The sequence below is a fragment of the Epinephelus lanceolatus genome, chromosome 20 (assembly GCF_041903045.1).
Source record: "Epinephelus lanceolatus isolate andai-2023 chromosome 20, ASM4190304v1, whole genome shotgun sequence".
In the NCBI taxonomy this organism is placed as follows: Eukaryota; Metazoa; Chordata; class Actinopteri; order Perciformes; family Serranidae; genus Epinephelus; species Epinephelus lanceolatus.
Genome location: NC_135753.1, coordinates 6935305 through 6948755, shown reverse-complemented (window position 1 = coordinate 6948755; position 13451 = coordinate 6935305). Strand labels below are relative to the sequence as shown.

Genomic DNA, 13451 nt, shown 5'->3' with positions numbered 1-13451 from the left:
ATACATGAAAAGAGAGCGAGACAGTAAAAGTGATAATAAAAAGACTTAGTTTAAAATAGATAAATAACAATAATTGTAAAGAAAGATAAAGATAAAATAAAGTAAAATAGAGAGATGATGATAGTGATACAAAAAATAAGTAAAGTAAATATGAAGTAAAGTAAGTAAAAATTGATTGAAAATAAAAGAAAAATACAATTTACTGTAAAATTCAAACAAAACAAAACAATGAAGGATAAGAGAGAAAATTAACAGTGCCATAGTTTTTTTTAAAGGAAAGGTATAGTTATTAATGTATACCCTGAGTTTCCTGAAACAGAACGACTCACATAGTCTGGTCACCCAACAGAGACAATGTGTGAATACATATTATTGTACACACCCCATTATATAGAAAAACCTTATAATGGACATATCAAACAGGCCCATGTCAGGGTACCATAACAAGAGGCCAGTATACTTAAATAGTGGGGAGCTGTAATTTATCTACTACCATGAAGAAAGACTCCCATGATTATTTAAATCTGGCCTTTTCTAATAACACTAGATAAACAGATTCAGATTTGTACCAACTGAATTGAGGTGTGTTGAAGCTCTTTTGGCTTCGACAGAAAGTGAACTAATGTTTGATCACTAGACTTGATCAACCTCTCAGCTTTTTGTTTTCTTCAATTAAGCAATATCACACGAGAGGGAGTGATGTTGAACTGTGATATCGTCACGGCCGTAACGATATCACAGTACAACATCACGAGCTCGAGTGCTTTTATACAACAGTTCAACAGTTAAATAAGCAAGGCTGATTAAGAAATGTTGAAAAATGAGGACAAAATAGATCATTTAAGCATTTTATTTGTCTTCCGCCAACAAAAATAGTTCCCTCAGGACTCCGCTGTCACTGTTGCTATGTAACACAGACATGGTGCGCCAGGCACTTACTCTTTATACACATTTATCTGCACATGTCCATTAATTGTGCAACTGGTGAAATAAGTTTCTGGTGACTGCATGGTGGACTGTCGCTTCACAGGCACAGCCGACTCTGCCTTCTGATCTGACATTATGTTGCTTTTCTCCAAGTCATTGAGCTCCACTGATAAAACACTGACAAACCTGGATGTGTGCTCAGATGGATTCAGCGTCTCCTCTCCCTCATCTTCCTCTGATGACCATTCATCGTTCAATTCAAAACTTATTTTAGGAAATAAATCCATATTTTTGGCTGTTTGACAGTGGATGAATTAATTAGCCTACAACACAACTGCTGACCCAACTGACACTAACCGTCAGTTTTGATTTGATTGTTGATTGCAATCAGCTGTGAGGCGGAGTGATACATACACAGTGAAATAACCGTGATGTTGTACTCCAATATCGTCATGGTTTTACTGCCTCTCGACCAATCAGATTGCAGGGCCGGAGCTAACTGTTGTATAAATGAAAATATATCATTTATTCTATTAAGCTCCATATGCTCAACATTAGTACGTAATGCTAAAATTAGCTTTTTGATACGTAGTGGGAAAAAATTACAATTATTTTTGCTGGAATCTCCTCTGCATCTTTCCTTTTTCTTACTGTGAGCAACATAAATTATAAAATACACTGAGATTATAAATTTGACATTTTATTCCAATGTAAAATGTAATGACAAGATATATTTTGTGTCTCCTAATTTGTTATAAATATGCCCTCATATTATTTTTGGATTATTACAGGTGAAGTATAAAGAGGAGGGTAAGAAGGAGATGAGCATCAATCTATACTCTCTGCTGCCTGAGACCATCGACACCCAACACGCTAAAGAGGTGTCAAACCTGCAGAGTGAGGTACTCACTTAAGTTACTTTTTGTCTAAAAGCAACCATTTGTGACATTTTAAATATTAAAGCAACTACAAGGAACTTTCATGTGGTGTTTATCTTAGTGGCTCCTGTGGAGGAAGAGGGCCAGTCCAGAATCGTTTTGAATCCTTTTTAAATCCTGCAGTTGTCTCTATCTGTTAAATGAGTGCATGTGCTTTACCATGTTTTTTTTTTTTTGCTCTACTGTCAGTTCTTTAACTTTTAGAAATGTCTCTTCCTTTTAGCTGAGTAACGTACGTGGACAGGCATGTAAAATAATTTCCTTGTGTACTTTAGTTTAGTTTAGTTTGGTTAGTTATGTTTAGTTTAGTTTGAGTTTATTTTATTTTAGTTTAGTTTAGTTTAGTTTGAGTTTAGTTAAGTTAGTTATGTTTAGTTTAGTTTAGTTTAATTCAGTTATGTTTAGTTTTAGTTTAGTTTAGTTTAGTTTAGTTTTGTTTTGGTTTGGTTTTTTTTGTTTTGTTTTGTTTTGAGAAACCAAAAATGGCATATTGAGATACTTACCTTATTAAATAACAGTAATCATACATAAAAATAAGAAAATAAAAACAAAGATTGTATAATTAATCCAAATTTCAATACTAAGCAATAACACAAAATTTATAGAAATGCATCAGTTACAAAAAGTTTGGTTTTACAAGCTAAATGTATTACAGATTAATTAAAGTGTTAAGAGTCTTTGCAAATCAGAGTCCTTTTCAGATGTTTTTTGAATAATTCTATGGTAGATGTTGATTGCAGTGATGGAAGTCGGTTGTTCCAAAGAGATGGTCCTCTATTTCAGTGAATGTTGATCAGGGGAGGTCAGACAATACGGAAGATAGAGTGTTTTGTGGAATATGAGTGAATGTCTGAAGAAGACTTACAAAGTTGGGCAAGTCACGAGTTAGGTGCACATATTTATATATGAATACACAAGTCTGGTATATGAACACATTAAAAATTGATAGCAGTTGAAATTTTTGAAAAGAAATTTAGAAAATCAAATATAAATTTGAAAATATAGAAATATAGAAACAGCCAGTCTTCTCGCTGATGGTCTTGTTTGCTTATTGCTTAGGTCATGTAGAGGCATCAGTTTTAATTTGAGACTGTTTCATAACCAATTTAAACTCCTTGTAGCTGCTTTATTAAATAGAATTTTTGATATCTCTGATTGTCATGAACACTCACTCTCCTGGAGATCTTTTCCTGGATAGTTTTGTTGTTAATAAACAACAAGATAACATGGATCCACTGGTGTCTCCTGCAGCTGAAGTATAAAGAAGGTCTGAAGCAGAAGATTCAGAGCAGTTTGTACCATCAGCTCCCAGAGACCACAGAGACACAGCTGGCCAAACAGCTGTCTGAACTGCAGAGCGAGGTACACGACCAAAAGCACATTTCTCCTCTTTAAAACATGGCTGAACAACACATGGTCAGAGACAACAAGAAATTGTGTTTCTCAAACACTTTAGGCTTTTTAACATAGTGTTTTTTGTCAGTGTGTTGAGTTTGAGATTCAAATTTAGGTAAAATTTAGGTCTCATGTAGAGAAAAAATAATAATGACACCAAAGAAGAAGAGTGTTCTCAGTTCTGACCAAGACTTGGTCAGAACTGATTTTAAATGTTTAATATTTTTCTCTGGCAGATTATTTTTAGAGAAAAAACTCTGCAAGCTCCTTGTTTTCAGCAACAATACTAGTGTGTAAAAAAAGAGCATTGAAACAGTAGTGTGTACAGTCTGAGTGTTAAGTGTTATTTGGAGAATGTAAACTGCCAAACTAATAAGGAACAAATAAATGACACGATAAATAAACGTATATGCCATTAAATGTTCTAAAACTAATAAAGAAGTGTATTGAAAAATATTACAGAAATTACTAAGTTGTGGGAAATAAATTGGGGACAAAGTGCAAAGGAAATTATATATATGTTTATACAATACAGGCCAAAAGTTTGGACACACCTTCTCATTCAATGCGTTTTCTTTATTTTCATGACTATTTACATTGTAGATTCTCACTGAAGGCATCAAAACTATGAATGAACACATGTGGAGTTATGTACTTAACAAAAAAAGGTGAAATAACTGAAAACATGTTTTATATTCTAGTTTCTTCAAAATAGCCACCCTTTGCTCTGATTACTGCTTTGCACACTCTTGGCATTCTCTCCATGAGCTTCAAGAGGTAGTCACCTGAAATGGTTTTCCAACAGTCTTGAAGGAGTTCCCAGAGGTGTTTAGCACTTGTTGGCCCCTTTGCCTTCACTCTGTGGTCCAGCTCCCCCCAAACCATCTCGACTGGGTTCAGGTCCGGTGACTGTGGAGGCCAGGTCATCTGCCGCAGCACTCCATCACTCTCCTTCTTGGTCAAATAGCCCTTACACAGCCTGGAGGTGTGTTTGGGGTCATTGTCCTGTTGAAAAATAAATGATCGTCCAACTAAACGCAAACCGGATGGGATGGCATGTCGCTGCAGGATGCTGTGGTAGCCATGCTGGTTCAGTGTGCCTTCAATTTTGAATAAATCCCCAACAGTGTCACCAGCAAAACACCCCCACACCATCACACCTCCTCCTCCATGCTTCACAGTGGGAACCAGGCATGTGGAATCCATCCGTTCACCTTTTCTGCATCTCACAAAGACACGGCGGTTGGAACCAAAGATCTCAAATTTGGACTCATCAGACCAAAGCACAGATTTCCACTGGTCTAATGTCCATTCCTTGTGTTTCTTGGCCCAAACAAATCTCTTCTGCTTGTTGCCTCTCCTTAGCAGTGGTTTCCTAGCAGCTATTTGACCATGAAGGCCTGATTGGCGCAGTCTCCTCTTAACAGTTGTTCTAGAGATGGGTCTGCTGCTAGAACTCTGTGTGGCATTCATCTGGTCTCTGATCTGAGCTGCTGTTAACTTGCAATTTCTGAGGCTGGTGACTCGGATGAACTTATCCTCAGAAGCAGAGGTGACTCTTGGTCTTCCTTTCCTGGGTCGGTCCTCATGTGTGCCAGTTTCATTGTAGCGCTTGATGGTTTTTGCGACTCCACTTGGGGACACATTTAAAGTTTTTGCAATTTTCCGGACTGACTGACCTTCATTTCTTAAAGTAATGATGGCCACTCGTTTTTCTTTAGTTAGCTGATTGGTTCTTGCCATAATATGAATTTTAACAGTTGTCCAATAGGGCTGTCGGCTGTGTATTAACCTGACTTCTGCACAACACAACTGATGGTCCCAACCCCATTGATAAAGCAAGAAATTCCACTAATTAACCCTGATAAGGCACACCTGTGAAGTGGAAACCATTTCAGGTGACTACCTCTTGAAGCTCATGGAGAGAATGCCAAGAGTGTGCAAAGCAGTAATCAGAGCAAAGGGTGGCTATTTTGAAGAAACTAGAATATAAAACATGTTTTCAGTTATTTCACCTTTTTTTGTTAAGTACATAACTCCACATGTGTTCATTCATAGTTCTGATGCCTTCAATGAGAATCTACAATGTAAATAGTCATGAAAATAAAGAAAATGCATTGAATGAGAAGGTGTGTCCAAACTTTTGGCCTGTACTGTATATAGGACAAAGGTTAATAAAAAACGAAGGCAGTTAAAATTTAAATATCAACGTATGTGGCATTTTATCAGTTAACTAATGTCTACATTTAATTTAATACATTTAATGACATATCAGTTGATTTGTCAAGTCATTTATTTAGATATTATTTTGGATTTTTGCAGCTTTCATCCTTCATATGTTTAAGAGACCAGTTCATGACATTTTAAAAGAAAGAGAAAGAGTCACAACAACAGTGCAGCACCATGAGATAAAATTAGTAGACATTTGCAAAAGCTGTGAAGTTCCCAGATGAAGAGGCTTTGTGCTAAATATTCACTTCATTTGTGAGAGCGTAAAACTCTTCATTGTGTAGAGCTGCTCTCATGCATCAGTTTGAGCTACTTTAAACTCTCTGAAGAGTCTCTTCTTACTCATCCAAAGCTCTCATGGAGGATTACAGCCACTAAAACCCAAAATGTCTCTTTTCTAAAGACAGATTGCTGCAGTTATTTTATATAACAGCAATAATTTTATTGACTTTGTTGCTGCCATGTGACTTGAGAATATCACACCTTTTATCCATGTTATATGTTGCTGCCTATCTTTTTATGATATGTTATGAATTTAACTCAGCACCACCACCAAAAACTGTTAAAACACAAAAATTAAATCTGACTTTACTCTTAGTCTAAATTTAGATATTCTAAAGTCACTTAAATTCATTTTTCACTTCATTTGTAAGGTCCTTTTAATTATTGATTTAAAAAGCTTTTAGGGGGGACAGTGAGTTCATTATCAATTTAATAGGTACAGTGAGTTTCAAGTTTCTTTATTACAGAGTAAAATTAAATTTGGTTTCTCAGAAACCAGTAGTATCTGCAGGTAACCAGAAGTATCTGCAGGTAACCAGGAGTATCTGCAGGACAGAAAGTCTTAAGAAAGACAGTAGAAAGTATTTAAGTCTTCCTAAATACGTTCTCTTGCTTATCAGTTATAAACTGTTTCTGTGTGTGTGTGTGTGTGTGTGTGTGTGTGTGTGTGCTTGGAGGCCATCGGGAGACGTTATTCACTTATAAACTCAAAGTAGGATTGGTGTGACAGTGAGTTGTGTGTGTGTGTCAAAGCTGCAGTCAAAGCAGCTAGGATGCTCATCGAGTCATAATGGCCATGTGTCTACTTTAAATCACTTCATCATTGATCAATGGCTAATCCACCATCAATTTTCTCCCACTCTTCCAGGTCCAGGTTACGTTGATCAATTACATGATCAATTATATCATCAGGAATTATTGTTATACACTCTTGGAAATTACCTAAAAAAGTGTGCTATCTACTGCTTGTATGTCACACATACTGAAACAGGTATTTAAAGGGCCTTAAAAAGTCTTAAATGTAACATAGTAAATGCTGCATAAACCCTGAAAACAAGCAGGCATCACTGGGAAGCAAAAAGTATAGAGATCATTCAGACATGCATCAGTCATTGTCTGATATTTAATAGAAAAAAGTCTGTGTTCTGTGCTGTCTGCAGACAAAGTATAAAGAAGCTGGAAAGAAGGAGATAAATACCTGCCTGTACTCTCTTCTGCCTGAAACCCTGGAGACACAACATGCCAAAGAGACCACAGAGCTGCTCAGTGAGGTACGGAGCACAAAGTGTGTTTAATAACTGTGAACATACAGGGTAAATCAAAAGGCCTTGATGGAGACAATGAATGTTTCACAATAAATACTTTTTTCAGATTAAGTACAAGGAGAGCGGGAAAAAGGACAGATCCAGCTCTCTTTACTCCACTCTGCCTGACACTTCAGAAACCAGCTTCGCCAGAGAGATGACTGACATGCTGAGCGAGGTACCAACATGCAGAATAAATCATGTGACTTCAAGTCACTGTGGAGATCTGACTGTGTCCTCTGATCCAATGTCCAGTTTTCCAAAACATTAATGACAGTGACAGATGGAATTCAGTTAAATGAGATGTCACACTAAACTGTGCATGAGGCATTATCACAGACAACTCTAAAATATGATCCTCCCAAATTTGTCTTGGTATTAGTTTAGAACTTGCAATACCTCCAAATGCAGTGTGAATTGTGTCAAACTAAATGTGACAAGTATGGAGGACAGAAGCTGCGAAAATAAAATATGAATAAAGAAATAAATGATTTCATAAATAAATTAATATCCCATGAAATATACAGCAAATAATATTAAAAACAAATGAAGGCAATATCTAACTTATCAAATGTGAAACAAATTGAAATTTCTATTTTAATTAGCTTTTTTGTAATCTTTGTACTAATTCCCCAATTTATTTACTTATCTATTTAATTTCCCTTTGATTTATTTATGTTAATACATTTTTTATTTTATTTATTTTTGCATTTATTTTTCTAATTCATTTGTATGTATTTATTGATTTAAAAATATTTTATTTTTTATTAATTATTTCCTATTTGCATCCCATCCCACCTCCAACTTATTTCCCCAATCTTACTTATTTCTGTTGCTTAATACGTTTTTTGTTATTTTTAAATATTATTATTTTGTAGTACCTTTAATGGAATATTCATTTATTTATCAAGTCATGTATTCATTTATTTTATTTTGGCCGTTTCTGTCCTCCATTGACAAAAAAAAATTTACACAAAGAAAACAAAACTACAAATGTTTAAAAGTTATTAATATATATATATATATATTTTTTTTTTTTTATTCACATTTTTGACAGGGACATTTAGATATGATTATTTATTTTTTATTTGCGGTCCTTGTCCCAAGTTTGGCCTGTAAGGGATAAAACATGTGATAAAACACTATTAATACAACTGAGAGACAAATAAGCATAAAACAAACATAGATGAACTCAGCTAGAACTGTAGTGAAAAACAGCTCACAGCATGTCTTCAGTTTCTGTTGACTACAATTAAAAGGGATAGTGCACCCAAAAATGAAAATTCACCCATTATCTACTCACCCATATGCCGATGGAGGTTCAGATGAAGTTTTAGAGTCCTCACATCACTTGCAGAGATCCCAGGGGAGAGGGGGTAGCAACACAACTCCACCTAATGGAGGCTTACGGCGCCCCAGATTCAAACACATAATTGAAACCATAAAATATCTCCATACTGCTTGTCTGTAGTGATCCAATTGTCCTGAAGCCACGACATAAATGTTGTTTGGAAAAACGTCATTTGAACTCTGTTTGTAGCCTCATTGTAGCCTGCAGCTCTAACTGCCTCTCTGGCACCGTGTTCACGTGTGCGCTTGCGCAAGACCGTGAGACATGGGCACCGTGTTCATGTATGTTGACATGCTCTCGCTATTTTATGGTTTCAATTATGTGTTTTTGGACGTTGGAATCTGGGGCGCTGTAAGCCTCCATCAGGTGGAGTTGTGTTGCTACCCCCTCTCCCCTTGGATCTCCGCAAAGACTCTAAAACTTCACCTGAGCCTCCATCGGCATATGGGTGAGTAGATAATGGGTGAATTTTCATTTTTGGGTGCACTATCCCTTTAACCAATTGTTAATAATGAAGTGACTAAAGTGTGTGTTATCAAAAATGTGGTAAAATAGATACCCTGTCATGTGATCGTCATCATCATCACCATCATCATCATCATCATCATCAACCATTGTTTATTCAGGGAAAACTGAATGAGTTCTTTTACAGCAATGCCCTGAATTCACGTTCACACAGGCTAGAAGGATACATAATAACAACCCCAATAAAATGATGAAGAAGTCCAAAGACATAAATAACTAGCAGCGCTGTCTGTCAAGAACGATAAACAACAATAAAAGCTGTGAAATGATGAAAAAGTTGTACAACATAAAAAACAAATAATAAGTAACAACTCAAAAATCAATAAAATGTAGAAAAAACCCGATCATGTCTGTGAATTGACCAAAGCAGGTGAGAGCAGATGAGATAAAATGAGATGTGGTTGATGTCAAATTGAACACTCTGAAGGTGTTGTGCGGAAAGCTGCCTCATCATATCTGATGTTTTTATCATGAGTTGGTCATCACAAAGTGTGATTATCATCAGAAAAGGATCAAAGAGGTTATCTGTGTTGCATTTGCATTTGAGTGATGTTGCACAGAAACAGTCCTCACTAATGAGGCCTGGCTCACCGTCAGTGTTGATCTGTGAGGACACAAAGACATGTTCATCAAACACAGACAATGAAGAGAAGACTATTTAGAACACACAAAGAAAATAGAGAATATAAAAGCAGCAATGTTAGCTTTAAAAAAAGGTAAATGTTGATATGTGGATGCAAAGTGTTTTTGTTCTCCTGCAGCACCATTACTGAGTGCATTCCTGTTCACCTTGAATGTTCCCCTGCAAATAAAGTTTTATGAAGCTGATCTGTCCAGATAAGTAACTCCAAATATATTCTGTCTTTTTACAGACTAAGTACAAGGAGAATGGGATGAAGACTCTTTCACAGAGTGTCTACAGTCAGCTACCACAGACCGCTGAGACTCAGTTTGCTAAAACTGTTTCTGAGCTGCAGAGCGAGGTGACGAATCAACATGCATCCATTCTGCAGATCTAAACAGACAGAAAATAGGGCTGAGAATAAACTCAGAGACAACAGAGATATGAGAAGTATTCCATGAGTGCTGATATAGAATATAACATCAGTGAGACTTTTAACTGTACAAATTAATCCACTATACAGGTGTATAGCAACTGTTTGTTTCTTTGGGTTTTTATGCTTGAAATATAATTAGAGTGATTATTTGATTATAAAAATAGCTGTCAATCAACTAATCGATTAATAGACTAATCACTGCAGTTCTACTGTACACAATCCAACAGATTATTGCTATGTACACCTATACAGTGGAGCTCTTGTTTTAATTTGAGCTGAATGTTTCTGTTGTTGACATTGTATTGAACGAATTATCAACAAGTATCATCTCACTGAATGAATTTTAGACAAAGTACAAGCAGGGAAAGAAAGACGTGTCCAGCTCTCTGTATTCCACTCTGCCTGAGACTCTGGAGACACTGCACGCCAAAGAGGCTTCTGAGCTGCAGAGTGAGGTAAAAACCTGTAGCTCACATGGTCCTCCCACACCTACACACTGTAACAAACATGCATCCACCCATCCACCCATCCATCCATGTGTCTTTTTATAGATAGATAATTGTCTCTGCTCCTGTTTGTGTGCAGCTGAAGTACAAGGCAGCTCTGAAGAAAGGTCGCTCTTCCAGTCTGTTCCACCTCCTGCCTGAGACCTTAGAGACAGCCCACGCTAAAGAAGTCTCCGAGCTCCTCAGCGAGGTAACAACAAGAATGAAAACTTTACTGTAGACTCCCAGTTTTTTAAAGAACCTCCTCCTTCTTCATGAGACATTTTCCAGACCAAAAATCAGCACATATGTCTTTTTCCAGGTAAAGTATAAAGAGGAGGGTAAGGAGGAGATGAACATCAACCTGTACTCTCTGCTGCCTGAGACCATCGACACCCAACACGCTAAAGAGGTGTCAAACCTGCAGAGTGAGGTATTCAGACTGTTTTGTTAACTCGTGTCCTCTCCTCCATAGTTTTGTCATGATGTGACGTGTTCGTTTGTGAGTCTTGTAGTCTCAAAAGGATATTTCTGGGTGTTATAATCCCATTCTAAAGCCCACTGCACTGAAAATCAAGATACCTGAATCAGCTGATTACTTAAAATGTATGCACACATTGGTACATGGCAGGGTTCGACAGTGCGAGCGTTTCACTCGCATTTGCAACTAAAAATAGGTGTGTGCGAACTGTAAAAAATATTTAGGGGCACATGTGCGCATAAAAAAACAGCCGAAGCAGCCTATATTTTTGTCAATAAAAAAATATGATAATCTAACCGCAAATGTTGGAGGAGCCGCCTTCCCTCTTCCCTCTTCCCCATGTGAAACGGTTATGGGCGGTTTTCCAAGCCACTGTCGGCACAATGAATATAAGTCCCACTGTCGGCAGCGTGGAAATAAGTCAATGGGCTCTAGTTTCCCGGCGCAGCGCAGGGTGGCAAACCCCGTGCAGAGCTAGTTTCAAGCAGCACAACCCGAGGCGCGCTCAGTTTGGTAGTTTGGCGGACCGAGGTGCGCTGAAATGGGTGTGGCGGCGCAGCAGGGGGAGGTGTTGACAGATCCAGCTTGGCGCAGTGACAGTTTCGTGCCAAAAGGCTTCGCCGAAGGTGCGCTAAAAGCTCGCCAACTGAAACCACGTCTACTGTCAGCGCAGGGGGAGCGCAGCCGGTGTAAGCCGAAGTTTGGCTGACCAGCGGACAGTGCGCACACGTCACCAAAACCTCACAGGCAGGTTTCCAGAATGTCAGGCACATTAACAATGCAATAAATAGCCACAAAACCACTATTCAATGCAACTATCTGCAATCAGCACATAAATGTATCTCTATATCGACTGTCCTGTCACATCTGATGTCAGATCAAAGGGGATTGGCACCGTTTGGCACGTTTGGCACGCGTAATGGAAACCCAACCTGATTTGATTAACACAGCTGCAAACTAATGAGTTCACATCCCTCTCAGCCAACCACAAACAGCCACAGCATCAGATAGGGAATATATATTCAGCATCTGTCATCTTAGAAAAGTCAGAAGAAAAGAAACAGAGTGAGACTGCGAGAGAGAAAGAGAGAGCGCGCGTGCACGAGAGAAACGCAACATTGATTTACAATTGTGGTGACCTCCTCCCAGGCTACCTTTGCATCATCAGCCCGTGGAGGTCTGCTCGCAGTTCCGTATATTCGGACACTGCGAGCTTGGACCTCCCGGACCAAAACATCAGTTTCCTCCTGGGAGAAGTTTGGCCGTCTGACACTGCTGCTCTGTTCTGCCATGGCGAATTGAGTAAACTCTCATCACGCCTTCGTGCGGCGCATTTAAGGGCGAGGAGAGGGGCTCATTTGATTGGTGTGATGTGTGTAAAACCCACTCCACGCCTTCTCTCCTCCCTCTTTCCGACTTGCGCCGGTAGGAAGGACGGAGGTGGGATAGAGGAGTAGCTGCGCCAGGGCGCACGGTGTGCCAAACTTACAAAATCCGCCTGGCCACACCCAGTTGGCGAAGCGCAGGTCTGCGAAACTAGAGCCCTACGCCTTCGCGCAGCACATTTAAGGGCGAGTAGAGGGGCTTATTTGATTGGTGTGATGTGTGTAAAACCCACTCCACGCCTTCTCTCCTCCCTCTTTCCGACTTGCGCAGGTAGGGGGGACGGAGGTGGGAAAGAGGAGTAGCTGCGCCAGGGCGCATGGTGTGCCAAACTTACAAAATCCGCCTGGCCACACGCAGTTGGCGAATCGCGCCGGGTCTGCAAAACTAGAGCCCAATAAGTCAAAGTGTGGAGGAAGTGGCGGAACTACGGGGAAGCCTGCTCCGTTCTCCCTGCAGTTAGAGACCGTTCTCCACGGCCAGGCTATCGGCTGGGTGGAAATAAGTCAAAGTGTAGCAGAGATGAGGGACCGGGAAAAGCTGCGGACCTCCGGTGAAGCCTGCTCCGTTCTCCCCGCAGTTAGGGACTGTTCGCCACGGTACCGCTGCTGGGCAGGGTGGAAATAAAGCCCTTTTCACACAGAGCGCGCAAAGCGCAGACCTCTGCCCACGAACCCATTCATTGTGTATGTGCTACCACGGCGCAAGAGCGCACCACTCTGCCGCCGAGCTGATGCCGCGGCGTCTGCGTGCCGCCAGCCTGCGCTCGAATTGAATTTTTTAAAATTTCATAGCAACGCGCTGTGACGACACCTAGGTGCGTCCAATAGCAGAGAAGAGGCTGAAGTAGACCCGGAAGCGGTCACCATGGAGCTGTAGCTCCTGAACGAGCCTGTACCCCAAATCTTGTCTTGCGTGTCTTGCTCTCCGCTTGCTCTGCGCCATACCCTGCGGTGGGCGCCGCGAAAATCGTGCTCTGTGTGGAAGAGGCTTAAGTCCTGCAGAGTTTCAGAGGACCTGGAGAATGTTTTAGGATACTAATAACATTATATAAGATAATCATATTGCAAAGATAATATATATGAGATAATAA

General features: G+C 39.4%; 1 protein-coding gene across 2 annotated transcripts in view; it reads left to right on the top strand.

Moving 5' to 3' along the window:
• The window catches only part of LOC117264888 (uncharacterized), a 102959-nt gene that overhangs the window by 27438 nt on the left and 62070 nt on the right, over positions 1 to 13451 (top strand). For both annotated transcript variants that reach the window (XM_033639193.2, XM_078162517.1), the window contains exons 12-19: positions 1719 to 1829; positions 3117 to 3227; positions 6932 to 7042; positions 7143 to 7253; positions 9824 to 9934; positions 10357 to 10464; positions 10595 to 10705; positions 10817 to 10927. In XM_033639193.2, the coding sequence (XP_033495084.2) occupies positions 1719 to 1829; positions 3117 to 3227; positions 6932 to 7042; positions 7143 to 7253; positions 9824 to 9934; positions 10357 to 10464; positions 10595 to 10705; positions 10817 to 10927 (885 nt within the window). The remainder of the gene's footprint in view (positions 1 to 1718; positions 1830 to 3116; positions 3228 to 6931; positions 7043 to 7142; positions 7254 to 9823; positions 9935 to 10356; positions 10465 to 10594; positions 10706 to 10816; positions 10928 to 13451) is intronic.